We start from the raw sequence: 23,728 nt of genomic DNA, 5'->3' as shown, positions 1-23,728 counted from the left end.
GTACCAAGACTATAAATTAAAACAGAACATATATGACAGAAAATATATCTGTTTCACTTCAACATGTTGCATTAGTTCAAAAGTTCTTCGAAAGGAATAGACCTCTAGCTAAGTGGAAGTTCACTCATCATAAGAAAGCAGTGTTTTTAATAAAAAAAATGTCCAAACTGTTTTAATATTGAGTACGTACGCGGTATTGCATTTGATTAACAGTGTATCAATGAATAATTTTAGTTACAGAATTTTTATACATGTATGCACTTAAGAGTATATTATTCATCGATATAAAGTATTTAAATAATTAATATAAAATAATAATTAATATTAAATAATTAATGTGAAATTAAGCAATCACCGAACTGCTTAAAAATTTAATTATTTCATTTGATCATACAGATAAGAATTCTTTTCTTTTTCTTATTTCCTGAACTATGATATTGATTAGATGTGCTTAGATTATTTTTTTAATCCTCTCGTCGGTTGTTCGCGCTCTACGTCTCCACCATTACACGTAGCACAGATAGATACGAAAGGGAGGTTTTTATTATACTCATAAAAGTCTGCATGTTTACGACGAGAAATTTACCAGCCATCAATTGAATAGGTTGCTGTGACCGTACGATAACAAATAAGATGTTTCTCATTAGTTTAAATGATAACCAGTACCAATTGCTGCTGAAAATTGCGTGTGCTATTTCTTCGATTTGATACTTCATGTAATCTCCCACGTAGCTATAAGCAAACATCTGTGTCAATAGAGTAGTCTGCACTGTTAGTGTTTTAAATATCATGATCATGTCACCCACTTTCAATGCTAGGATAAGCTGAAAACCTAAAAATGACACTTCAATGTTATGTTATATGCCAAGCATTATTCAACCGATAAATTTCTCGACACAGTGCATGTCACATGGAAAACTGACACAATTGAAAACATGTAATTTTTAAGAAAAGAATAAAATGTCGATAAAATCCGTTAGATGCATCAATGACGAAATAGAAACTCACCGATTATACAAATCAGGACACAACTGATGAGCAATTGTACCATTAAAACAAAGCTAATCGTATCTGCCAGGAGCGACGCTTGATCCAACAGATGTTGATGTCTCGTCAATATCTTCGAAAATTCTTCACTCGGATTCGAGCTTTCCACACCGAAGTTGACGAACTCGACTCTCAGAAGTTGCACTTGTCCGCACACGTGTAGCATGATCGCGAGGAAAAGAGAGTCACCGCCTTTGTGAATAAATGACATGTTGTTTTAAAACGATGGAACGTTCAGCACACACAACAAACAATTCATATAAACTATATCAGTGCGCCAACAACTGTCTCATTACCGAGATTGCCAGAGCAAATGACGACTAACACGATACTCTGCATCACAAAGAGCACAATGTGCCAAGTCGTTGAGATGTGCAAACTTCCTAAAGTACACGCCGAAGGAACCGGATATTTTGTATCATAAACTAGAACAGATCCATTTACTATGACACCGCTGTGACCTGTCACCAAAGGCAACGTTATAATAAACACCGAAGCGACATAAGAAGCACATGCGACACCGTAGCAAATCGCTCTGCCCATAAAAGCGTGTCGTCGCATAACGACGCGCTTCTCCTCATTGTCGATCGCGAGATAATCATTGATGGCGGAGTTGAAGTTGTTAGTCAAGTTGCCACCGTATACACGAAACCACGTTATCTTCAGTAATGCCAGAGAGGTACATGTAAAGATCAAAAGAGCGTCAATCTTTGCGTATGGGTCAATACAATTGTAATAAATTTCGATGCTGAGGCCGATCAGCACCCAGATCTGCACAGACAAGGAAGAGAGACTATTTATTAAGCGGGTCGTATTTCTCCATTCCTTATTTTTTACACATTTAACTTTTTTTTTTTACTTTCCGTTGGAATTGCAGAGGAAATTTTATTGTATCAATATCGTGTCCAACCACCAACTCAATCTCAACATTTACGTTTTATTGCCGCTCTGTTAATCCAACTTGATATACGCGAGAAAAAAACGAATGGGAAGCTTCTGCGCGCGACGCATTCACGAGACAACAGATGAAAACGTACCAAACTCATGCTGCATATGATATAACGCAGTAAATCGAGCACATTATTTTCCTGCAGGGGCCAGTAGCCTAACGGCATAGCTAAGAGTTTGAGGGGAGTCATAGCGTATGCCATATCCTCATTCCATTCCATTATTGTAGTTAAATAAGAACACGATGCTTGCACGATACTCACTAATGTCGGTGTGCGATCGTAATATGGGTCGATCATCGGCGATCTTCGCTTGCGCGTTCATGTCTTATTCAAGTTACACTATTTTAATATTTATCGGATGTACTCTGTTATTTCGTGAAATACATCCGTTTCCATGAAAATGATGGAAATTTATCATGAATGCAGATAGGTGGGAAAGTGAAATAACGTTAAAAGGAGGAAAGGAATTTTATTTTTCTTCTGATGCGTCGCGTTCACGTATGTGATACTGTCTATCTTCCATTTTGAGATTTCTTCTTCCGAGAAATATGCAGAATACAGTTTGTTAGTGCATCAATTTTTCCTGTGAAGTAATATAAGTGATTAGCAAGTTTTTCAGGTATATTCCGTATTTTACTATCGTATAACAACAAATTGTTAACTCGTGAGAAAGAACTGAATGTGTCTTGATTTTGATTGGTAAATTTATAAAAATCGTGTTATAAAATTGTATCGTGTTGGGTAGTATGTATGTAATTGTATCCGGTAAATGTCTCTTTTATAAATATCTGTCTAGCAGAGAGAATTATCTTCCTTACAAACATTAGATATTCATCGGTACATTTCCCGCAATAAAAATACCGAGTTGACGTAAGAGATTAACAAGATAATGACGCAGATTATCCTTGCCAAGAAGTGTTTTATATAATAATTCGTCTCTGCTTGATGTTGACCACGTGATAATAACGTGGAGGATAATTGTAGATCAAGTTGTCATGCAAAGTCACGTTATCTTCAATAGAGAGAGAGAGAGAGAGAGAGAGAGAGAGAGAGAGAGAGAGAGAGAGAGAGAGAGAGAGAGAGAGAGAGAGAGGGAGAGTATGGTGCACGTGAAGAACGCCGAAGCGTCAAGCTGCATCTATAAAATTCTATAAAAACCAAATCTCTTTTCACAAAATTTTTCTAGTAGCAAACAAAGTTGAACAAGCAAAACATAGAATTGTTTATCACAATGAGATACGACTTAAATTTCGCCTTATTGCGTTATAAAAGTCATGCACCGTTGATATTACTGTATCGTTGCAGGAAATAAATAATGAGAAAAGAAAAGGATCAAAATCAGCACGCAGCTTATACACGCGGTATCGCATTTAATTGATAGCGCAAAGGTGGACGGCTATGATCGTTCAGCACTTGCATACATGTATTATATGCTTGAGGATGTATTATTTATATCTACATATAATTTATATCAATTATTACTATAAAATCAAGTGACATACTTGTTTAAATATCACCGAGCATGCTTAAGTCAAAAATTCAATTATACAGACAAAAATAAGTTTCTTTCCGAACTTACAAAATTGCTTAGATGTGAAATTATCTTCTTAAGTATTTCATCGGTTATCTTCAGTCTACGTTTCCACCATCACACGTAGCACTGATAGATACGAGAGAGAAGTTTTTATTATACTCATAAACGTCTCCATGTTTACGACGAGAAATTTGCCAGCCACTAGCTGAATAGGGTGCTGCGACCGTGCAATGACGAACGTGATGCTCCTCATCAATTTAACCGATAAGAAATACCAATTGCTGCAGTAAATCGATTGTGCAACTTCTTCGATTTGGTACTTTAGATAATCTCCCACGTAGCTGTAGGCAAACATCTGTGTCAAAAGATCACACTGCACTATCCCGGTTTTAACTATCATGATTATGTCGCCCACTTTCAACGCCAAGATAAATTGAAAACCTGAAGAAGACACCATTTATAGCATTTATAGCATTTATAGCTTACAACGTGCACAAGTCGCTAATAATCTTTCGGCGTTATATTATGTGTAAAGGATTATTTTTTAATAAGATTTGTTCTCTATCAGTGGGATCAATGATATCGCACGCTGCATAGAAAAATAACACAATTCAATTAATGTAATTTTTAAAGACAGCGCACGGTTATATGACTTTAATGAAATTAGTTACAGAAATTAGTTATAAACAATTAGTTATAAATTGATTAGAACAATGCGAGGAAAATACTGAAAATATGCCGTTTTCCTCGTTGTGAAGTATATAATTTTGTGTCAGTCGTTACCTGTGTATTATTTTTGTGATTATATGACGATGTTGGAGATATTTACCTATTACGGAAATAAGAACGCAACTGACGAACAATTGCATCACTAACACGAAGCTAATCGTTTCGGTCAGCAGCACCGCTTGATCCAGCAGGTAATGATGCCTCGTCACCAGCTTGAAAAAGTCTTCGTTTGGATTCGAGCTTTTCACACCGAAATTGACAAAGTCGGCACGCAGTAATTCCACTTGTCCGCACACATGCAATGTGATCGCGAGGAAGAAGGAATCACCGCCTTCGTAAATAAACGACAAATTGTTTTATGATGATGAAACGTTCAGCGCGCACAACGAATACATTGTAATTGGTGTAAACTATATCAGTGCGCCAACGGCTGAGCTCATTACCGACATTGCCAGAACCAATGATGAATAACATAATACTAAGCATCACATATAGCGCAATATGCAAAGTCGTCGAAATGTCCAAGGCCCCTAATGTACATGTCGAGGGGATCGGATATTTCGTTTGGAAACCTGTGGCGGAACCGTTTACTGAAACATTGTCCATCAGTAGAGGCAACGATATGTAGAACACCGAAGCGAGATAAGAGACGCATGTTACACCGTAGCAAATCGTTCTGCCCATAAAAGCGTGCCGCCGCATAACGGCGCGCTTCTTCTCACTGTCGATCGCAAGATAATCGTTGATGGCGGAGTTGAAATTTTTAGTCAGGTTGTCACCGTATCTACGAAACCATATTATCTTCAATAATGCCAGAAAGGTGCACGTGAAGAGCAAAAGAGCGTCAATTTTTCCGTACGGATCGATACAATTGTAATAGATTTCGACGGTGAGGCCGATCAACACCCAAGCCTGCAAGGAGGACAGACTGTTTTAAAAAGGCCTTGTTATTCCTGTCCTTATCTTTTTACACATATCACTTCTTCTTTCTTATTTTCCACCGTGTTCGTGCTGTATCAAACAATCAATTGATCCCGACGAGTTCTCCACTCTACCGGAATTTATCAAATTTACCATGCTTGGTGCATCGCAACAAGAGACGGAAGGAAAATTCGAACGCGCGGAATGTTCACGAGAGACTATAGTTGAAAACGTACCAAACTGGTGACGGCCAGACTATATCGCAGAAGATCGAACATATTATTTTTCTGCAGGGGCCAGTAGCCTAATGGCATAGATAAGAGTTTGAGGGGAGTCAAAGCGTACACCACATCGTCATTCCATTCCATTATTGTAGTCAAATAGGAATACAATACTTGCACGGTGCTCTCTAATGTCGGTGTGCGATAATATGGGTCGATCATCGGCGACCTTCGCTTGCGCGTTCATATCTTATTGAAGTTGTGTCATTTTAATACTTACCAACCCGTTATTTCCCGAAATACATCCATTTCATGAAATTGTCGGAAATGGTTTTATTATGAATGAATAGATAGATGAAAAGGTGAAAAAATGTTAAGAAGAGGAAAAGAATTTTATTTTTCTTCAGATGCGTCGCTTTCGAACGCATCTGTCGCGTTCATATGTGTGATACTGTATATCTTCCATTTTGAGATTTCTTCTTCCGAGGAATATGTAGAATACAGTTTGCTAGTGCATCAGTTTTTCCTGTGAAGCAATATAAATGATTAGCAAGTTTTTCAGATACATTCTGTATTTTACTATCGCGTAACAACAAACTGTTAACTCGTGAGAAAGAGCTGAATGTGTCTCGACTTTGATTAGCAATTTTATAAAAATCGTATTATAAAATTGTATTGTATTGGGTAATATGTATATAATTGTATCGGATAAATGCCTCTTCTATAAATATCTATTTAGCGGAGGGAATTATTTCTCTTATAAATATTAGATATTCATCGGTACATATTCTGCGATACATCCAAACTTACAAAATTGCTTAGATGTACAATTATTTTCTCAAGCATTTCATCAGTTATCTTCACTCTACATTTCCACCATCACACGTAGCACTGATAGATACGAGAGAGAAGTTTTTGCACTCACCCAATATAATATCTATCTAGTGGAGATAATTATCTCTCTTACAAGCATTAGGTATTCATTGGTATATATCCTGCGATAAAAATCACCAAGTTCACATAAGAGATTGATAAGTTTATTATCCTTGACGCAGATTATCCTTGCTGAGAAGTTTTTCATATAATAATCGATTTCTGCTTGATGTCGATCACGTGATAATAACGTAGAGGATAATTATAGATCAGGTTGTCATGCAGAACCACGTTATCTTCAATAGAGAGAGTATGATGCACGTAAAGAACGCGTTAAAGCGTCAAGCTGCATCTATAAAATTCTATAAAAGTCAAATCCCTTTTCACAAAATTTGTCATTGTCCTAATAGCAAGCAGAGCATAGAATTGTTCGTCACAGTGAGAAACGACTTAAATTTCGCCTTGTTGCGTCATCAAAGTCATACATGGCTGATATTCTTATATACGTAAGAAAGAAATCAATAAACAAAGAGAAAGAAAAAGATGATCAAAGTCAGCACACAGCACATACATGCGGTATCGCATTTAATTCATAGTGCAGAGATGGATGGCTGTGGTCGTTCAGCACTTGCATACATGTATGTGCTTAAGGATGTATTATTTATATTTACATACAATGTATATCAATAATTAATATAAAATCAGATGACACACTTTTTTTTAAATATCACCGAGCATGCTTAAATGTCAAAAATTTAATTATATAGACAAAAATATGTTTCTTTCCGAACTCGCAAAATCGTGACACTGCTTAGATGTGCAATTATCTTTTCAAGTATTTCATCGGTTATCTCCATTCTACGTTTTCACCATCATACGTAACACGGATAGATACGAGAGAGAGGTTTTTATTATACTCATAAATGTCTCCATGTTTACGGCGAGAAATCTGCCAGCCGCCAGCTGAATAGGTTGCTGCGACCGTGCAATGACGAAAATGGTACTCCTCATCAATTTAACCGATAAGAAATACCAATTGCTGCAGTAAATTGACTGTGCAATTTCCTCGATTTGATACTTTAGATAATCTCCCACGTAGCTGTAGGCAAACATCTGAGCCAAAAGATCACACTGTACTATCACAGCTTTAATTATCATGATTATGTCGCCCACTTTCAATGCCAAGATAAATTGAAAACCTGAAGAAAACACCGCATTTATAGCTTACAATAGCACAGATCAATAATAATCTTTTAGCGTTATATTATGTGTGCGAGATTATTTTTTCATAAATTTTGTTTCCTATCAATGGGGTATCATATCATACGTCGCATAGAAAAATAATACAACTCAATTAATGTAATTTTTAAGGACAGCAAAAGGTGATACAATTGATGAAATTAGTTACAGATATCAAATTATTGATCAGGACGATACGAGGAAAATACTACAAATATACCGTTTTCCTTGTTATGAAGTGTATAATTTTTGAAGTGTTAAATTCTTTTATGATAATAAATCAAAGACGCACAGTCGTTGTCTGTACGTCATTTTTGTGATTATATATGACGATGTCGGAGATATTTACCCATTACGCAAATAAGAACGCAACTGACGAACAATTGCATCACTAATACGAAGCTAATCGTTTCGGTCAGCAGCACCGCTTGATCCAGCAGATAATGATGTCTCGTCACCAACTTGGAAAAGTCTTCGTTTGAATTCGAGCTTTTCACACCGAAATTGGCAAATTCGGACCGCAGTAGTTCCACTTGTCCGCAGACATGCAACGTAATCGCGAGGAAGAAGGAGTCACCGCCTTCGTGAATAAACGACAAATTGCTTTAAGATGAAGAAACGTTTAGCGCGCACAACGAATACATTGTAGTTGGTGTAAACTGTGTAATCAGTGCGCCAACGGCTGGGCTCATTACCGAGATTGCCAGAGCAAATGATGATTAACACAATACTATGCATCGCATACAGCACAATGTGCAAAGTCATCGAAATGTTCAAGGACCCTAAGGTACATATCGAGGGGATCGGATATTTCCTTTCGAAACCTGCGACGGAACCGTTTACTGAAACAGTCATCAGTAGAGGCAACGACATGTAGAACAGCGAGGCGACATAAGAGACACATGCGACGCTATAGCAAATCGCTCTGCCCATAAAAGCGTGCCGTCGCATAATATCGCGCTTCTCCTCATTGTCGATCGCGAAATAATCGTTGATGGCGGAGTTGAAGATGCTAATCAGGTTGTCGGCGTATATACGAAACCACGTTATCTTCAGCAATGCCAGTAAAGCGCACGTGAAGATCAAAAGAGCGTCGATTTTCGTGTACGAGTCAATACAGTTGTAGGATATTTCGATACAGAGGCCGATCAGCACCCAAGCCTGCACAAACAAAGGAAGACAGACTGTGTTCACATTAAGAGAGCCTTATTATTTCTATTCTTGTCTCTTTACACATTATCATTTCCTCCTTTTCACTTTCCATCGTCTTTATGCCGTATCAAACGATCAATCGATCCCGACGAGTTTCACTCTACCGGAGTCTACCAAGTTTATCATGCTTGGTGCATCGCAGCAAGAAACGGAAGAAAAACTCGAACGCGCTGGATGTTCACGAGACTACAGTTGAAAACGTACCAAACTGGCGACACACAGGCTATACCGCAGTAGATCGAACATATTATTTTCTTGCAGGGGCCAGTAGCCTAATGGCATAGATAAGAGTTTGAGGGGAGTCAAAGCGTATACCACATCGTCATTCCATTCCATTATTGTAGTCAAATAATACGATATTTGCGCGGTGCTCGCTAATGTCGGTGTGCGGCTGTAATACGGGTCGATCATCGGCGATCCTCGCTTGCGCATTCATGTCTTATTCAAGTTACGCTATTTTGATACTAATACCAGATGTACTCTGTTATTTCTCGAAGCGCGCTTATTCAATGAAATTGATGGAGATGGCGTTTTTACGAAAATAGAGAGCTGGGGAGGCGGGAGACCAGAAATGGAGGGAGAAGGAGAGAGGAAATTTTACTTTCATTCGTAGTGGATGCGCTTGTATGACATGTTGTATGACATCTTCCATCTCGAAACTGTTCCTTTTGCGAAAAGATACATGCAAGAGACAAAGTTTGTTAGTGCATCGGCTTCTTCGGGGCGGCGAAAGCTATTTGCGATTTTTCTCAGATATTCATTTCGTACTTTAGTATTTCTGTAGAACAGGTTCTTGACTTGGCACGATGGCACTGAATGTAATGTATCGTAAGATTCTGATTGGTAGTTTTATTAAAATTATATTATAACGGCTTCTTCTATAGATATCTACCTGGCAGAAGTAATGAGCTCTGTTACAAGAGTTGGATATTTTTATGGCTCTATCATTACGCGCAGCACAGACAGATACGACATAGAAGTCTTCAAGATGCTCATGTAAGTGGGCAGATCCATCACAATGAAATTCCCGGCTTGCAGCTTCATCGGAAGCTGGCTCCACATCAGGATGAACGTTACGTTTTTCGTCGCCTTCGCGGGAAGATCGTACCAAGTGTTCTGATAGGCGGACTGCGCGACTTCTTCCATTTGAGACTTCAAGTAGTCGCCGACCATACTGTATAGCGTCAACTGCGCGAGAAAGGCGCTGAGTACCAGGACACTTTTCGACATCATACCAAAGTCGCTGGTTTTCAGAGCTATGATAAATTGAAATCCTGCGAAAACACACATTTGTCCAATATAGATTGTGGCAGAGTTACCTGTCTCTTTCCGTCAATGTGTAAGTACTGAATTAGTGTAAGTGTATGCACCTAATACGCATATAAGCACGCTGCTGATGAAGAGCTGCACCAACAAAACGAAACTGATTGATTCGGCGAGTTTCCTCGACATTTTTATCAGGTGATCGTGTCTCTGAATTAACGCGTTGAAGCGTTCGCAGACTTTCGGGCCTTCAATCTCAAAATTAATGAATTCGGTCTTCAGGATTTTTAATTGGCCGCAGATATGCAACGTAATTTGAAGGAATAAAGAGTCGCTACCTTTAAAAGATCATTAAAGATGATTAAAAACATAACGATTAAGAGTCTACTGTGAGGAAAAAATGCACAATTTAAAGATATTGCAGATGAATATGTCATAAAATATTCATAAAGTCGCATTATAAAAGAAAAATTTCTATGTATGAAAACTGAATTACACATCTACGAAAAACACTTTTTTATTTCATTCAACGAAAAATGTTAAACGTATATCGTAAATAGACTTACGAAAATTAGAAAACACACGAGGACGACCGCCCAAATGAATCGTTGTAGCGAACATATTAAGGTTAATTGTAATTGAATAAAAAAGGTTCAAGACAAATTAATAATCTCGTATTTCGCCGCCGATAATTACAATTGACTAGTTACCATGATTGCCAAGACACATGGTTACCAATAGGATACTCTCCAACATGAAGATCGCTATGAACACGTTTTTCGAGATGTAGAAATGCGCTAACGTGCACGTTGATGGGATAGCGTATCCCGACCGAAGGCCCTCGATGGATGAGTTCAGTCGGAACTCCCTGGTGCTCGTTGCCGAGTGGCCCACGATAAAAATCACCGAGTCGACGTAAGAGATCAACAAGGCGATAATGCAGATTATTCTCCCCAGGAAAGCGTGTTTTCGCATGATAGCACGCTTCTCCTCGCTGTCGATCGCGCGATAATCGCTCATGGCAGATGAGTAATTGCAAGTCAGGTTATCGGCGTAGATGCGGAACCATGTTATCTTCAATACAGCGAGTATGCCGCACGTGAAGAGCGTCAGAGCGTCGAGCTGCGCGTACGCTCCGGTGCAAGTGTAATTGAGTTCGAGAAACTGAACAACCACCGTCACAGCCTGCACAGACAATAAGAATAGGCAATAGAAAATAATAGTTTATCTAGCTGCCTCATTTGTCTCTCTGTCATGTCGATATTACTCGAATATCGCCCTGTCGATGTTGACGGATACACGGTTCGTTCAATAAACTCTCCGTGTGAGTGACAGTCGATCGGGCTTTCGCGGGCTTTTTGCGACGTGACAACTGAGAACGTACCAATCCGACAGTAGACACGATATGACGCGCTAAAGCGAACTTGTTGTACTCCTGTAAGGGCCAAGCACCCAAGGGTATAGTCAAGAGTTTGATAGGAGTCATAGCGTATGCCACATCCTCTTTCCATGACATTCTTGTAGTCGAATAGGAATTGGATTGCACAACGTTTCGCTAATGCCGGACATTGACCATAATGTGGGTCGATAGTTGATGACTGCCGCTTCTGTATTCATATCTTATTGATCTCGCGCAATTTTGATACTTACAACACGTCCCATCATCTTCAAGAATACCGCCGTTCGAGAGAATTGCCAGAAAGAATATTTTCTATAAGTAAAGAAAGTGGCCGAGAGAGAAGGGAGAGAAATCCCTTTTTCTCCACCTAGAATTGCATTTTCCGTTGGCATAACAAAACCGTTGGTACAAGTCCTAATGTGCAATTTAGCGTTTACATCAATTTACGGAAAAACGTAGGTAATTGATGAATTTAGCGGAAAGAATTTCTCGCTTCTTTTCTCATCGCTGTTGCACAAAAGAAGGTCGCTCCTTCTTCAGTCACTCTATTGACACACGAACGAATACATTTTGACTTGATGATTTTGCAAAAATGATTATTATGAGATGCATTGTTTCTCTATATTGCGGAATTTCATCTACGACCGATTACAGGATCATAGATCATAATTTTCATTTTATTATACTTAAGCGTCTCTCACGCGTCTACCATCACGCGTAGAACAGATAGATAAGACATCGATGTTTTAATGATGTTCATATAGGTCGACAGATTCACCACGATAAAGTTCCCAGCTTGAAGTTTCACGGGAGATTGATCCCACATCATAATAAAGACGATGTTTTTCATCACTGACGGAGGAAGATTGTACCAGGTGCTTTGATAAATAGACAGCCCAACTTCCTCTATTTGGGACTTCAGGTAGTCTCCGACGAAACTGTACGATGACAACTGTGTCATAAAAGAGGTCAATATCACGATATCTTTGGCCACCCCGCCGAAATTGTTGGTCTTCAATGCGAAGATAAGTTGAAGCTCTGTGGAAGTATTTGCCTGTTTAATCCAAGCTCTTGTAGTGCATCACATTCTTTTTTTGCCGACACGTTAGAAGTGTCGCGAATGAATATTTTCAAGGAAAAACGAAGCATACCCACCTATTATACACAAAAGGATGCTGCTAATAAAAAATTGTATCAATATAACGATACTGATCGCCTCAGCGAGTTTGCTGGCCATCGTTAACAGGTAGTTGTGTCTATCGATCAACGCGACGAAGCGCTCGTGGGCTCTCGGACCCGCGGTATCAAAATTGTTAAAGTCGGCCTTCAGGATTTTCACTTGGCCGCAAACATGCAATGTAATGTTGAGAAACAAAGCGTCGGTACCTTCGTGAAAGAACGGATAAAACATGCAAATTGATTCTCTCAAGCATTAGCGATTTCTTACTGTTTAGAAATCATTTTATATATTAATTATCATTTTAGCAAATCGCAGGAGTACAACAGCATATAGTAAACAGCAAATAGTAAACAATAATTACAAGTAATAAGCGATAATTACGATTACTAACAAATGTATCCTTACCGTGGTTACTGGTACTCGTGAGTATAAGAGCCATAAATTCGAATAAGCGAATTATCTTAGCCATGCTAGTCGGTACATGCAAGTACTCTAAAGTACATCTCGACGGTATCGGGTACTCCTCCACTGTCTCTACGTTCGTTACGTTGAGCTGCGTATCTTCGTTTTTCGTTAGAACAGAGATTAGCGTACATATCGCGCTGGCGAAGTACGAGAAACACACCATGAAACAGGCGAGCATCCTCCCAAGAGAAGCGTGTCGTCGCATAATGACGCGCTTTTCTTCATCCTCGATTGTGAGGTAATCGTTTATCGCGGAATTGTAATTGTCAGCTAGTTGTTCCGTGTAAACGCGAAACATTATCGTCTTCAACATGGCTAGTGCCCCGCAAGAAGTCAGCATGAGGGAGTCTACGTTCATGTCCGTATTGGTGCAGCCGAATTGGATTTCGAGCGCCGGCATGATCACTACCGTGCTCTGTTGGTACGAGCAAACGTTAAGCTTGTCCCTATAACCTTTACTTGAAAAACTTTCTCCTTCTTCTCCAAATTTATATCTTTCTAGATACCGATTCAGTGCACTAAAGAATATCTCATCTTATATAATGTTATTCTAAACTAAATGTTTGACTGATCCTAAGTCTCAAGTTACTGTACCTACGTCTTGAAAGGATCGCGTAACAGTGTTGAACTCAAAAGGTGCATACCAGGCAACAGGTAGTCATGATCCACCGTATTAGCGAGAAAACGTTGAAAACCTGAAGCGGCCAAACGCCGATCGGCCACGTTAGCAATTTGAAGGGAGTCATCGCGTACGCGATGTCCTTGTTCCATCGTTTCTTCGCCATCGGGCTGAAGTAATGGCTGTCACTATGTTGCCGATAACGGATGATGTGCTCGTCACATAGCCGCGGCACGAATGTTCCGCGGCTCATTTTTTATTCAACTCGAACCGTACATTCGCTTATTGGCCTGTCTTTCCTATGCTTCTAATGCGCGCATTATCGTAAAATGCAGCAAATTGCGAATTCGGCTCTTACGTTGAATTTTTGCTGGGTAAGAATCCATATGACGACATTGTGATGCGTCCGTAGTCGCATTTTCGTTACCTGGTCAACTATTTTCCCTTATTGAGCACAAAGTATTGAGGCGGGTGTTTTTCGTGGTGACGTGCATAGTGATATTCGCAAGAAGACGAAAGAAACTCAAATTCATCTTGGGTAAGTCATTCTTTAACGATTAACATGAAAGTAAATAATGGTGAAGAAACTACCCAGGTAGCAGACTGACGTCAAATGACGTACTAATGACGTCTTAATGACGTCTTAATGAACGTCATTAAGACGTCATTAGTACGTCATTTGACGTCAGTCTGCTACCAGGGTATGAACGGATGGTGCATTGAAATATAATTATCTCTTTCACTTATTTACATGCATGTCTCTTGCAACGAAGAAGACATAATTTGAACTTCTTTTTATAAGGCGATTCAATTCAGTCACCTACCAGAAGGATATGTATGTTTTGATGATTTTCAGGATGGTGGTACGCATGAGATAGAAAAAATTGTCCAATGATATTTCGAAGAGGAGTCTTCGTTCTTATCACAACGATCATTAGATCTTTCACCGATAACTCGCATTGGTCTGAAAACAAGGTTTGTATTATGTAAAATTACGTGCGCTGAGTGCATTTTATATACTGAAATACACATACTTAAAATAATACATACTTTTTACAGATCTCATGTGTCTTACCCCTTAACTTTTTCTAAAGATATTCCGATATCTTGTCGAAAATTTCGAGATCTTAAATTAGATTATAAATATAATCACAGTATAAATGTAAAAAGTATCGTCAGCTGAATGTACATAAAATTTATTTATTAATAATTTCGTAAAAATTTAACGTAACCTCCCGTCTGTTGTTTCTGATGATAATTTTTCTTGGTTCAAAATGGCGGACAATAATATTTATCTACACATATACATAACTTTCTATTATGCGAATGTTTTTTAGACTATTTTCGAGAATTTCGCAACTTTGAAAAGACTTTGACAAAAGCAGCTTTCAAAAGAGATATATGTATTACGTGATGTTATATAAATATAAAATTGCATTCTCACATGAGATTGTATTGTATGTCGGAAGTATCAATTACCGAAAAATCGCTTTCAAGATCCCGACTTGAATTTTTTTCAAGAGTTTTCGTGAATTTTCGCTGAATTGTGCAAAGTACGAATTTCTAACGATCATACACCGAATATTTCCATCGTCGATTTGATCGCGGGAGAACTGTAATCCATCTCATTGTTCCAATTTGCCCGTCACGTTCGGCGACGACTAAATCGATAGCAAAATAAAATTGTAGTCATGCGTGACTGAATTACACAGTCTGTCCCAGATACGATGAGACTGGTTCCATCAAAGTTCTTAGCGCAGCGATATCTATGAGTGAATGATGGTAGGTGAATGTTCTACCCTTCATCTACTTAACCTCAAAATTTGAGCGAATTCGGCTGATATTTCACTGTGGTTTGACATTTTATGTAAAGCCACTTTGTGTACGTCGGTCGAAAAACCAACTTTTAAATTGGGTAAAAGTGGTGCAGAAACGTACGAAACGCTAAAAAATGTGTACGGGGATGAATGCATGTCCCGTGCACAGGTTTTCCGTTGGTTTGGCCGATTCCGTGACGGTCGTGAGGACCTTGCAGACGATGACCGAGCACCGCCGCCAAAAACCACTCGCAATGAAGAAAACATCGAGAAAGTCAAAGAAATTCTTCGAAGCGACCGCTGTGTGTCTGCCCAGATATTATCTGGGAGTTCTACAACGATTGTGGGCCAGAATTCGACGAGTTCGAGCGGAATATCGAGAGCCAGGCAGTTGGTTTTTGTTGCACGATAATGCACCATCGCACAAAGCCATCATGGTACGTGAATTCTTGACCAAAAAAGGCATCATTGTTATCGATCATTCACCGTATTCACCTGACTTGGCTCCGTGCGACTTCTGGCTATTTCCCAAACTGAAATTAGCGATGAAAGGAAATCGTTTCGATACCATCCTGGTCATCCAAAAGACTTCGACCGCCATACTAAAGGCCATTCCAGCCGATGAGTATAAAAAATGTTGCGAAAAATTTGTTGAACGTTTCCAGCGCTGTATTGACTCAGAAGGAGACTATTTTGAATAAACAAGAATAAAAAATCAAAATAATAAACGCTTTGTATTTTTTTTTAGACCAGTCTCATTGGATCTGGGACAGACTGTATATTGCCACGGCCGGATCAATGGCTTACTTTTGTTTCGAGATCAATTGCCGTCGTCTGCACACACCTGTCCTTCCCATGCTGACCTGTCTTTACGGCGATAAGATAAGTGATGCGACGAATTCGTCCGCCAGTGCATTTTCGGGACGTACGATAATGCACACAAATTACCACGTGCGTGTATGAAATGTTCGCAATCAAGTATGAGTGGAACGATATCGTGGCACGCACGGCGGGTCTGTGTGTTTTCTCGCGGGCAAAATGCTCCCTGCTGTCCACCGCTTAATCGAAGGGGGCGAACGGTTAACAAATTGATCGAATAATACCTGTTGGTCGCCGATAGGTATGAAGCGGTAGCAAGTTGCCTGAATGATCGCGGAAGAAACGAAGTATTTCCCGTGCTCGATGAACTCGAATAACTCCTGCTACAGCTGCGTGAAGCGACCCCGCGTGGTATCCCTTCGAAGTGACGACTGAAACTCGAAATTTGCTTTTATTTCCTTAGCAATTCGCTCAAGAACTCTAACAGTCATCTCGGTGATTAGGAGGTCCACAAAGCGTACTTTCGCAAGTCATTTAATTATAATCATATTCTTCTTCTTTTTTACACAGCATTCACGATCTATGTACAATATATTCTTGCGAACGCTCCACGTTCGCGCTACATAGACACACGCGTGATCGTTCATTCAGGTTATTCGTTCATCAACGTTACTCGCAAGACCGAGATGTACGACGCCGCGGTCTTGAGAACGTTGAACATCGCTTGGCGATTAGCGCTGAAAAACTTTCCTCCGCTGAGATGAAACGCGTAGCTCGACTTCATCATCGCGAAGTTCAAATCCTTCATTAACGAGGCAGGAAGCGTGAACCAGGAAGTAGTATATAACGCATGGAATAATTCTTCACTCTCGTTCTGCACGAAATCACCGCAGTAACAGTACACCACGGACTCCGTGAACACGTAGCTCAAACCCAGAGCGCTTTTCGATAATATGACGTAATCGTGGTTCTTTATGCAGAATAATATTCGTATCCCTGAAATATCGAAATTTCTTATTCTATGAAAATTGAGATGAGAATAAGGATTTGATTGCAATCGCTGCTGGCTGGTGCGATCAAAACGGTCAAGTGTAATTGCTCAAAAGTCTCGAAATTCATCAATCATGCGACAAACTTGAAGCAGATTCTTCGCCGTACCTAACAGCGCGACCAGAAGCGTCACTATAAGAAGCTGGTACAATATAATCAGATTGAACGTATTTTCTAAATTATGATTCAGCTCCATTAGCTCGCAGTGCCTGTCGATCAATTTGGCGAATTCCTTCCGGTGATTCGCGACGGTGTCCGTCTTGCTCGCGAAAGTTTTGATTCTCATCTTCAGCACCTCGAGCTGGCCGGTGAGGTGCAGCGTGACGTTGGTGTAAAAACAGTCCATGATGGATTCCGATTCGGATATTAGAGTTATTTGAATACTTTGTATAACTATGAGCACAGCATAAAGCGGCATGCTGGTGACTTTCTTACCCAAATCACCGGATGGCAGTACAAAGGTCAAGTCCGTCATGCTGGTGTTAGCTGTGCGTGAAATGCAGATCTTAAGAATAACAGTAACAATATTAATACACGGCTCTAGCAAAAAGTTAGATAGAGCGACAGATAGAGCGAAGAAGGAGTTGAAAAGAATGATGTAACAAGCATGAAGCTAAATACCAGGAATTAAGTACCAGGCATGAAAAGCAAGGCAATCAATTCTCAATCGTTTTCGTCCATGCAAATGTTGAGCAAATATTGCATTGAAATAATTATATACGGAACACGCTGATTGAAAAAAATAAGTTACCTTCTGTTACGTTGGTACCTAAGGCGTCTTGTCTCGCGTTTAACAAGAAGATTACCATTATGTAAAGAACCGTACATATATTGGCCAGGTATAATATCACCGAGGTGAAGAGTCTGGATTGAAACGCATACTTCTTCATGATCTTGTACGTTTGCGCGTCGTTCCTAGCGACCAGCCAATCGTCGATAGCGACGTTAATATTCTTGGCCAGCTTCTTCCGATTGACGGTGAAGCAGAAATTTTTCAGCAAGGTAGCACCCGTGCACATGGAGAATAACATTGTTTCTATGCTCTTGCCGGTGTCGCGATCGGTTCTAGTGAACTCCATGGATATGAAGGCGAACACCCCCAACTAGTAATGTTTACCCATTGCCTTAGAAAATATGGTGAGCGGCTACGTAGAAATGACTATTAAAAAATGTCTATTAAAAAATATGATAGCAACGCTTGTCTCTTTGATGCTTTCTGACGACTTTTCTTGCTATTCTCAATAATTTCGCGCTTCGTCCTCGAATTTATTCTTTCAATAACGTTAAGATCGCTCTCTCGATATCGCTGTACTTACAATCTGTGTTTATTTAAGCCTTCGCATTTCTACAACTTTATCCGTTAAAAAAAGTCAGTACATTACACACTTTTTAAAGCTTCTTAACTTCTCCTCTGTGCTGCGTCACACGCCGCTCTCTTTCCGCTCTGTTACGTACCAGTAGAATCGTCAGTAAGCTCCATCGCATTATCGTAAACGCCGTCATTTTTTGAAGTGGCCACAGACCCATCGCGTTCATAAACATTTTATGAGTGTCGAAGGCATAGGCGACATCATCGTTCCAGCGATCATCCGGCATTATGATGGTGGCACAAACTGCGCGGATGGTTGCACATTCGAAACTACTTTGTGAGGTGGTTATCAGCGAAGGGTTCGATTTCGCAAATTCGATATCGGTTTACGAGCATCGCCACAAGACATTATCGTAGATTGTCTCATCAAATAAGATGCATTACCCTCATATGGGCTCATATTTTATTCACTCGTACCGGTGCAACCGGAATGGTGAGACGATAAACGTGAAAAGGGATAGCGTACACGTGTCTCTACACTGTTGCAATAACTCTCTATGACTAGGCTGTTCTATGGTAGGAGTCACAGTGGAACAGTGAAGAACGAATTGCGTCTGCGGTATGACGCGATGAAGAAGAAGCGTTACGTAGTGAGAATGACGTGCGTTGTGCGAAGAAGGACCCGTCGTAAAATTGTATAAAATCGCGCCATAGTCGACGTAATTAGTAGAGATCTGAGAACTGTCTAGAAATGATCAACGTCCAAAGTGGATGGTACCGAACGATATGTTGATGCTACGCTGTAATCCAGCGTGCTGGAGTGGAAGGTAACAACCGATACGCTTAGAGATTAATGATGTTACAACGAAGGTTTAACGAACGAGGCTAAATTCCGAAAGATGGAAAAATTAGCTGCGAAAAGTGCGCGTACGATATAAGCTTGGAGAGTATCTCAATCTTTAACTTTCTATAAAATCTCAATCTTCGATCTTTCTCGATCGTTTCGATCGAGTGCTTTCTTTCCAATGTGTATGGTACGCATTTTTTATTACTCACGCAGAGGAATTCTTCATTTCGCACGAATAGGCCAATTAAATATTGTGAATATGACAAAAAATTTTATTAAAATTATACTACGCCTAATTAAACTATCGCCTCTACAAATTCTTACGTTACGAATGCAGCTGCAACCTGCAGATTTACAGTTTATTCGTTCATGATACCTCTTACGGTTCCACCATTACGCGAAGCACAGACAAATACGAAGCAGAAGTCTTCAGGATGTTCGTATAGGTCATGAGGTTTACCACGATAAAATTTCCAGCTTGGAACTGCACGGGAGATTGAGCTCGCATGATGATGAATGTTAAATTTTTCGTCAATGTCCCAGGAAGATCGTACCAAATGCTCTGATAAATAAAAGTACCAACTTCCTCTATTTGAGATTTCAAGTAATCGCCGACGAAACTATATATTGTTATTTGTGTTAAAAAGACGTTCAGTACCATGAAGCTTTTCAGCGTCATAGTAATGTCGTTGACTTTCAACGCCAAGATAAATTGAAATCCTGCAAAAATATATATTTATGACATTTATGTATAATTATAATGCCCGTATAAATCATTATAAAGCAGTCATCAGATATTTATTTCACGAAACTGACTTGAACGATTTATTTTACGAAATTGGCTTGAGTGATGTAATATTTACCTATTATACATAAAAGTATGCTACTAACAAATAACTGCATCAGCAGGATCAAACTGATCGCATTGGCAAGTATCTTGGTCATCTTCAGTAAATGGCTGTGTTTCTGAATTAGCATATAGAAACGATCATAGACTCGCGGCCCCGCGACGTCAAAATTGATAAGCTTGGATTTGAGAATTTTCACTTGCCCGCAAATATGCAGCGCAACGTGCAGAAACAAAATGTCGTTGCCTTCACGAAGTAAAAGTACATTGAACGCAGTTAATTTTAATGTTACAAAAAGCCACACTCGACAAATTGTCACTCTCCGCACAACTTTACACAAAAAACAAACAAAATCACATACAATGAGCAGATATTACCATAGTTGCTTGTGCTTGCGACTAACATCGCCAGCAATTCGACGAAACAGTAAATCTTATGCATGTTCGGCGCGTTCAAATACTTCAAAGCGCATCTTGACGGTATTGTGTACTCCAATATGATACCTTCACTTGTTATGTTGGTCTGGTTGAAGTCGTTACTACCCAAAAACGGCACTAGCCCGTATATGCCACAGTCAAAGTAAGAAACGGATATCAGGGAACACAAGAGAGTCCTTCCTATAAGAGCGTGTCTGTGCATAATGGCACGCTGCTCTTCGTTTTCGATCATAAAATAATCGTTCAGAGCGGAGCTATAATTCTTGGTGAAGTTGCTCGCGTAAATGCGGAAACATATCATCTTCATCATAGCGAGTATTCCGCAACAGATCAACATGAGCGCGTCGACGTTTTTCTCCGCGTCGGTGCAGCCCAGATAAAGCTCGATGGACGGCAAGATCACTATTATGCTCTGTTGATATGCATAAACGATAGATTTCGTTATATGCAGCCGATCTCGCGTTTAGAAAGAATATTTTTCAATTCCATTTATTCGATACCTTGATATGTTTAACTATCAATAACGATCTTTAATGAAAGATAAGAATGATGTAAAACATCTTTTAGTTTTTTTTTTTAGCTGGATTAAGAGCTGGTGAAGAAATATATCGAATTTGAGGACAGTATGAGGTGAACTAGTAGTATGATATTAGAAATATTTTTTTAATACAGACAGATATTTTTTGTTGTGTCATAGACAGTTTGTCCCCCTCTCCTATATATATAGGCATTCATTGACATATTTATGTGTATCAAGATTTTATATTTTGTATTATCTAAATATTTCAATAACGAGAAGTAATCTTCAAAACAGTAAACAAAAAAATCGCATATATCGCGTATTCTCGTGTAAAATATAGACTAGAAAAATAATTTATAACACACATCGAGAGAGAAAGAGAGAGAGGGAGAGAGAAAGAGAGAGAGAGAGAGAGAGAGAGAGAGAGAGAGAGAGAGAGAGAGAGAGAGAGAGAGAGAGAGAGAGAGTTATCAATACTTGTATATTGTTGTCTAACATGTAATGCAAATATTTTTACTTTCACGTATTGTTTCTAGAAAAAGGATATTTCACTCTTTATGTTGTCAACAATTGAATATCTAACATCCAGAATTAAATACTCGGCAACGTCATCGCTTTGGTTCAAAAGTCCCTTGCAAAAGTTGATCTATCCTATGCCCACCAACAACTAGTTTATAATACACGTTGAGAATCGTCGAGGTTTTGCTCGAAAGATGCGTACCATGCAACAAGTGGTTACAACGCATCGTATTAGGGAATATATGTTATAAACTTGAAGCGGCCAAACACCTAAAGGCCACAATACGAGCATTAGGGGGGTCATCGCGTACGCGATATCGTCGTTCCATTGTTCACTTGCCATTGGATCGAGACGATGACTAACTACTAGCTGTCGTCAATAACCGATCCCGCTCTCGCTACGTCGACGCGACGCAAGTATCAGGATCTATTTTTTATTCAGCTCGGGACGTATACCCGCTTGTCAACCCGTCTTTACGCACGCATTAGTGCAAAATGCGGAGAAGTGCTCTATTGTGTCAAATTGTTCTGACCAAGAAACTATATGGTTACGTTTTGTACATCGCTACCTATCTAACTCCACAGTTGCGCTCATATCGCACACGAACAGTAAGAGAAAAATTATTACATGTCTTGTCTTACAAATGACGGAAGAACATCGCGAGTTACTTTCGTAATAAATGGACAAAAATATCTCGTTTTTTTTTTGTTTATGTCTCAATTGCGCGATATTTTGTTTAACTCAACGTTTTTGATGCAACGTTTGTTATAGATTTAATTCGCGCATCGTCATCAGAAGTGCAGTGAATAATGCTTTTACGCTAAATCGTTGACATATAAGAGTCCATATGAAATGTGATATTGGTATGAACAACCGAATTGCATTGAAAGTAATGAAGGTGTACAGGGTGTCGAGTACAGATTCAGAAAAACGGAACAACGAAAGGTGAGACGTTTTTCCGTTATTATATGTTTTTCTAAGAACTAGAACATCACAGGCGCGTGCTACGTGAAAATATCGAAGAGCTCGAAACCGTTACACTTGAGTGATATTCAAATAACTGTGTTATAATCGTTGCCTTGAAGAAGAGGAGAGAACAAATTGTCACGACAATTGCGGAAGGATAAATATCAAGAAAAATAGAGAAATCGTCTTTCTTATTTTAAAAAATAAGCGTATGTCAAAATTTACAACGCTATATTTTTCGCAACAGAATTGTTAATGTGTTTCCTTCGTGTATTAAACAGTTATTTTTTTCATGTATGTACACTGAGTAGGAAGAAATTGTCGTTTTGATTCGAATAAGACGAATGCGTTACAACAATAACTAGCAATTTTATTAAAATAACACTCCCGTCTAAAGTCTTCCCCCTTCATGGTACTTTTTATCTCATCAAAAATCAATTCCGAGTTGCAGACTTACAGTTCTCTATCTTGTTGTTGTCTCATTAACAGTGTAGTGCATTTTATGTTTCTACCATTACTCGAAGTACTGACAAATACGAAATGGAGGTCTTTAGAATGCTCATATAAGTCGCGAGGTTTACCACGATAAAATTTCCCGCTTGCAACTGAACAGGAAATTGAGACCGCATAATGATGAAGGACAAACTTTTCGTCAGCTTCGCGGGAAGATTGTACCAAGTGCTTTGATAAATAAAAGTGCCCACTTCTTCCATTTGAGATTTCAAATAATCCCCGATAACACAATAGATCGTTATTTGCGCCAGAAAGGTGTTGAGTATCATGAAACTCTTCACTAACATAGCAAAGTTATTAAGTTTCAACGCCAAGATAAGTTGGAAACCTGCAAAAATATTCACAATATTAACATTCATTCCGTACAAATCATTATTTCGTAATCATCGGATGCCCGTTCCATGAATCGCTATCACTGATAAGATATTTA

General features: G+C 39.2%; 6 protein-coding genes across 7 annotated transcripts; all 6 read right to left on the bottom strand.

Moving 5' to 3' along the window:
* Positions 1–413: 413 nt before the first annotated feature.
* Positions 414–1,559, bottom strand: LOC105183861 (odorant receptor 13a). The gene is made up of 3 exons (XM_025303644.1): positions 1,344–1,559; positions 1,009–1,239; positions 414–832 (listed from the first exon to the last, which is right to left on the bottom strand). The coding sequence occupies exons 1-3, from the start codon at positions 1,384–1,386 to the stop codon at positions 492–494; spliced, it is 615 nt and encodes a 204-aa protein (XP_025159429.1). The 5' UTR covers positions 1,387–1,559; the 3' UTR covers positions 414–491.
* A 372-nt stretch (positions 1,560–1,931) lies between these two features.
* On the bottom strand, positions 1,932–5,799 carry LOC109503896 (odorant receptor 82a-like). Of its 2 annotated transcripts, XR_003113676.1 has the most exons (5): positions 5,418–5,799; positions 4,704–5,172; positions 4,361–4,591; positions 3,577–3,972; positions 1,932–2,580 (listed from the first exon to the last, which is right to left on the bottom strand). XR_003113676.1 is itself a non-coding variant. In XM_019841598.2 (4 exons), exons 1-4 carry the CDS (start codon positions 5,622–5,624, stop codon positions 3,632–3,634), a joined length of 1,248 nt encoding a protein of 415 aa, XP_019697157.2. In that variant the 5' UTR covers positions 5,625–5,799; the 3' UTR covers positions 3,503–3,631. The 2 variants fall into 2 exon arrangements, 1 of the variants encoding a protein (XP_019697157.2); XM_019841598.2 differs by lacking the exon at positions 1,932–2,580 and having other exon boundaries at positions 3,503–3,972.
* Positions 5,800–7,019: 1,220 nt separating this feature from the next.
* On the bottom strand, positions 7,020–11,714 carry LOC105183851 (uncharacterized). Its single transcript, XM_025303618.1, is given in 8 exon segments — positions 7,020–7,474; positions 7,864–8,094; positions 8,210–8,675; positions 8,931–9,155; positions 9,328–9,391; positions 9,667–10,327; positions 10,700–11,174; positions 11,374–11,714. Coding segments are annotated over 8 exon segments (2,595 nt in total). The 5' UTR covers positions 11,506–11,714; the 3' UTR covers positions 7,020–7,133.
* An 11-nt stretch (positions 11,715–11,725) lies between these two features.
* LOC105183840 (odorant receptor 13a) lies at positions 11,726–14,276 on the bottom strand. Its single transcript, XM_025303635.1, has 4 exons — positions 13,678–14,276; positions 12,974–13,448; positions 12,544–12,774; positions 11,726–12,426 (listed from the first exon to the last, which is right to left on the bottom strand). The coding sequence occupies exons 1-4, from the start codon at positions 13,903–13,905 to the stop codon at positions 12,086–12,088; spliced, it is 1,275 nt and encodes a 424-aa protein (XP_025159420.1). The 5' UTR covers positions 13,906–14,276; the 3' UTR covers positions 11,726–12,085.
* Positions 14,277–16,861: 2,585 nt separating this feature from the next.
* Positions 16,862–18,429, bottom strand: LOC112589630 (odorant receptor 47a-like). Its single transcript, XM_025303641.1, has 3 exons — positions 18,090–18,429; positions 17,447–17,824; positions 16,862–17,284 (listed from the first exon to the last, which is right to left on the bottom strand). Exons 1-3 carry the CDS (start codon positions 18,415–18,417, stop codon positions 16,941–16,943), a joined length of 1,050 nt encoding a protein of 349 aa, XP_025159426.1. The 5' UTR covers positions 18,418–18,429; the 3' UTR covers positions 16,862–16,940.
* A 1,432-nt stretch (positions 18,430–19,861) lies between these two features.
* LOC109503895 (odorant receptor 13a-like) lies at positions 19,862–22,174 on the bottom strand. The gene is made up of 4 exons (XM_019841596.2): positions 22,021–22,174; positions 20,720–21,191; positions 20,358–20,588; positions 19,862–20,214 (listed from the first exon to the last, which is right to left on the bottom strand). The coding sequence occupies exons 1-4, from the start codon at positions 22,159–22,161 to the stop codon at positions 19,874–19,876; spliced, it is 1,185 nt and encodes a 394-aa protein (XP_019697155.1). The 5' UTR covers positions 22,162–22,174; the 3' UTR covers positions 19,862–19,873.
* Positions 22,175–23,728: the final 1,554 nt, after the last annotated feature.

The sequence above is a fragment of the Harpegnathos saltator genome, unplaced genomic scaffold (assembly GCF_003227715.2).
Source record: "Harpegnathos saltator strain DR-91 unplaced genomic scaffold, Hsal_v8.6 scaffold56, whole genome shotgun sequence".
NCBI classification, from domain to species: domain Eukaryota; kingdom Metazoa; phylum Arthropoda; class Insecta; order Hymenoptera; family Formicidae; genus Harpegnathos; species Harpegnathos saltator.
This window is presented reverse-complemented; position numbering and strand designations above follow the sequence as displayed.